We start from the raw sequence: 3,093 nt of genomic DNA on the forward strand, positions 1-3,093 counted from the left end.
GGGACCGTGCCCCAGGGAGAGTCAGTGTGTGTGGGACCGTGCCCCAGTGATGGTTCTCAGTATTTTGGAGGATGTGCCATTGTGGATCTGTGAGTATGTTCTCTCTGTATACAGCTCCAGGTCGTGCAGTAGCGGACAGAGTCTTGCTGATCCTAAGACAGGATGGCTCCGACCCTGGCCACAGCTCACCGTCGCCGTTGGTGGATGGCCTGTACAGCTGTCCTGGAAAACCTGCTCTTCTCAGCTGTTCTCCTGGGCTGGGGCTCCCTGCTTCTCATGTTAAAGTCGGAAGGCTTCTACTCCTACCTCTGCGAGGAGCCAGGTAAGATACCTTCTCCCATCTCACTGCCTCATGGCACGTTAGGGATAAACGCTGCAACAAGTACATTCCCCTAGCACCCTGCACATTCACATCATGTTACAAAGCACTTTATAGCCAAACAAGTGTGCTGCTTTATTTTTTTGGAAGCTTTGTTGCTGTTGTAATGTGAGAAACAGAGCATCCAGTGTCGACACAGCAAGTTCCCACAAGCAGCAACACAATGACTGGAGCACCTGTTATTGGTGATTTTGGTTCATGGTAAGCGCTCCCTCAGCGCCGCCTCTCCGACAGTGCGGCGCTCCCTCAGCACTGACCCTCCGACAGTGCGGCGCTCCCTCAGCGCTGACCCTCCGACAGTGCCCGCTCCCTCAGCGCCGACCCTCCGACAGTGCGGCGCTCCCTCAGCGCCGACCCTCCGACAGTGCGGCGCTCCCTCAGCGCCGCCCCTCCGACAGTGCGGCGCTCCCTCAGCGCCGACCCTCCGACAGTGCAACAGGCCAGGTAACAATGGCAGATTTCCCTGCTCTGAACTCAATGGTAGTATAATGACAATGATTGTTTGTCATGGTCATCATCACTGAGGGTAGCTTTATCCTCCAGACATTTTGCTGTTCAAATTTAAATTCCACCAGATGCAATGGTGAGATTTGAACCCCTGAGCCGAGAGTTGAGGTGGGATCTCTGGCTTACTGGACCACAACTACAGTGACACCACCATCTCCTCACTCACAGAGAGTAAGGTGATGAAGGAGACTGTACACCGAATGGGTGAAGCATCCCTGATCGGGAACCGTAACCATTTCTAATTATCACATGGAAGCTGTTGTGTGATTTGTTCTCCATGGGACAAAGAGACTCCAACATGATGAGAGCTTTTAACAGAGTTTATTGAACTATCTGTCATGCCAGAAGAATTGGTGACCAGAGGGCTGTGAAGTTAAATATTTAGCGAGAGGAATGAAGGGAATTATTTGGGATCTGGGTCGCGTTGGCTGAAGGGGCAGTGGAAGCAAATCCAACAGGAACCATTACATGGGAATTGGATAAACAACTGATGGGGAAAGTTTGGTAGAGCTCTGGGGAAAGATCAGGGCTTTCAAACAGAGCTAGCACAGGCACTATGGGCTGAATGGCCTCTTCCTACACTGAAAACTTTTTTGATTTGGTACAGAAAGATGCGAGGGCTGAGAATTGTCAGGTACATCTCAACTGAACCGATCAAATTATTTACAGATGTTTAACATGGAGCTGTGAGAGTCCTCTGAAACCATTCAGGACATTAAATGATCAAAGCCCAAACCAGAGCACAGTCCTTTCAGCCCATCAAGCTGACTAGAGTAATTCTATCCCCTGATTCTCCTCAAACTATTTCACTTTGTCCTTGTGCAAGTTTTCATTGAGTTCCTTGTTTAATGCATTGTCTGACCCTGTGTAAACAGTCTCTTGTGCGGGCCTTTGTAACAAATTATTCTTTTAATCTCTTCTTCCAAGTCTTCCTTCTGAGAATCAACCATACAGCCCAACACTTTGTTTGATCTTATGACATAAATTTAAACATAAAATATTGGTCAAATTCACACATTAAACAATGATAAAAATGATCTGATTGGGAAGTACTTTGAGAGATGCTGAGGTCAGGAAATACGCAGAGAGAAAGCACATTTTGTTTTTATCTTTTTCTCACTTTCTCTCTCTGTTTCTCTTTTTTAGAAAATATTTTGAAGTTTTTTCGGTGCACCCTGTGAGGAATTGAGCCAAGGTAAACAAGCTATGGTTCAGCTCCTGTAATATGGAGCTAGCTGGGTGGGAGCTTCTGGTTGTGAGAATGGGCTCCCCTGATAGTGAATACACAAGCCTCGCCCTGTATCTGTAATTCATTTATAACACTATCTCTGCCTCAGGCACTGCTTTCATCTTTCTGTGTGTGAGGTGACAGTTGCTTGTTGCATCATTTTTGTTTGCTGTATCGATGGGGGAAGGGAGAGTTGACTCACCAAAGCCTTAACTGTGGGCCAACGACAGACTCCAACAGTTACAACGCAGCCAAGTACCCATGGACTCCCAAACCTCCCCAAAGACCCTCCTTCAGCTCCAATAGCAAGCCACCCTCTCTCTGTCAGTGCAGTCACTCAATCTCAGAAAAATTCCCTTGTTTCCCCCAGATTCCCCTCGGGGGGAGGCGATGCTGCTGTCGCTGGGGCCGTGAATTCAGAGTCCCAGCTCGTGTCCTCGGGATCTATACTTGAATCTGAGACAACAAGGCATAGAGCTGGATGAACACAGCAGGCCAAGCAGCATCACAGGAGCAGGAAGGCTGACGTTTCCGGCCTAGACCCTTCTTCTGATGATGCTACTTGGCCTGCTGTGTTCATCCAGCTCTACGCCTTGTTGTCTCAGATTCTCCAGCATCTGCAGTTCCTACTATCTCTTATACTTGAATCTGGTGGGATTGGAATTCATCTGGAACTGACTGCTGTTCATTATTGTAAAAACCCATCTGGTTCACTAATGTCCTTTAGAGAAGGAAATCCTTACCTGATTTGGCCTACATGTGACTCCAGGCCCACAGCAATGTGGTTGACTCTCGGCTGCCTTCTGGGCAATTAGGGATGGGTAATAAATTTTAGCCCAAACTGTGTCACTCACCTCCTAGGAAGGAATATAAAACAATTGCCACTTTCTGACCAAAACACCAATCTTTCTTTCCCAGCATCCCCCCCACGACTCAACTACTGTCTCCGACATATTTTCTCCTCATTTCCCCCTGCGGA

The 3,093-nt window shown here is 48.0% G+C and overlaps 1 protein-coding gene across 1 annotated transcript in view; it reads left to right on the forward strand.

The window, feature by feature from the left end:
• The first annotated feature begins 117 nt into the window (after positions 1-117).
• slc43a2a (solute carrier family 43 member 2a) overlaps positions 118-3,093 on the forward strand; it is an 11,017-nt gene continuing 8,041 nt past the window's right edge. The window contains exon 1 of the mRNA XM_048612331.1: positions 118-322. Within this exon, the coding sequence (XP_048468288.1) occupies positions 163-322 (160 nt within the window). The 5' untranslated portion in view covers positions 118-162. The remainder of the gene's footprint in view (positions 323-3,093) is intronic.

Source organism: Rhincodon typus, chromosome 26 (assembly GCF_021869965.1).
Source record: "Rhincodon typus isolate 14 chromosome 26, sRhiTyp1.1, whole genome shotgun sequence".
NCBI lineage: Eukaryota > Metazoa > Chordata > Chondrichthyes > Orectolobiformes > Rhincodontidae > Rhincodon > Rhincodon typus.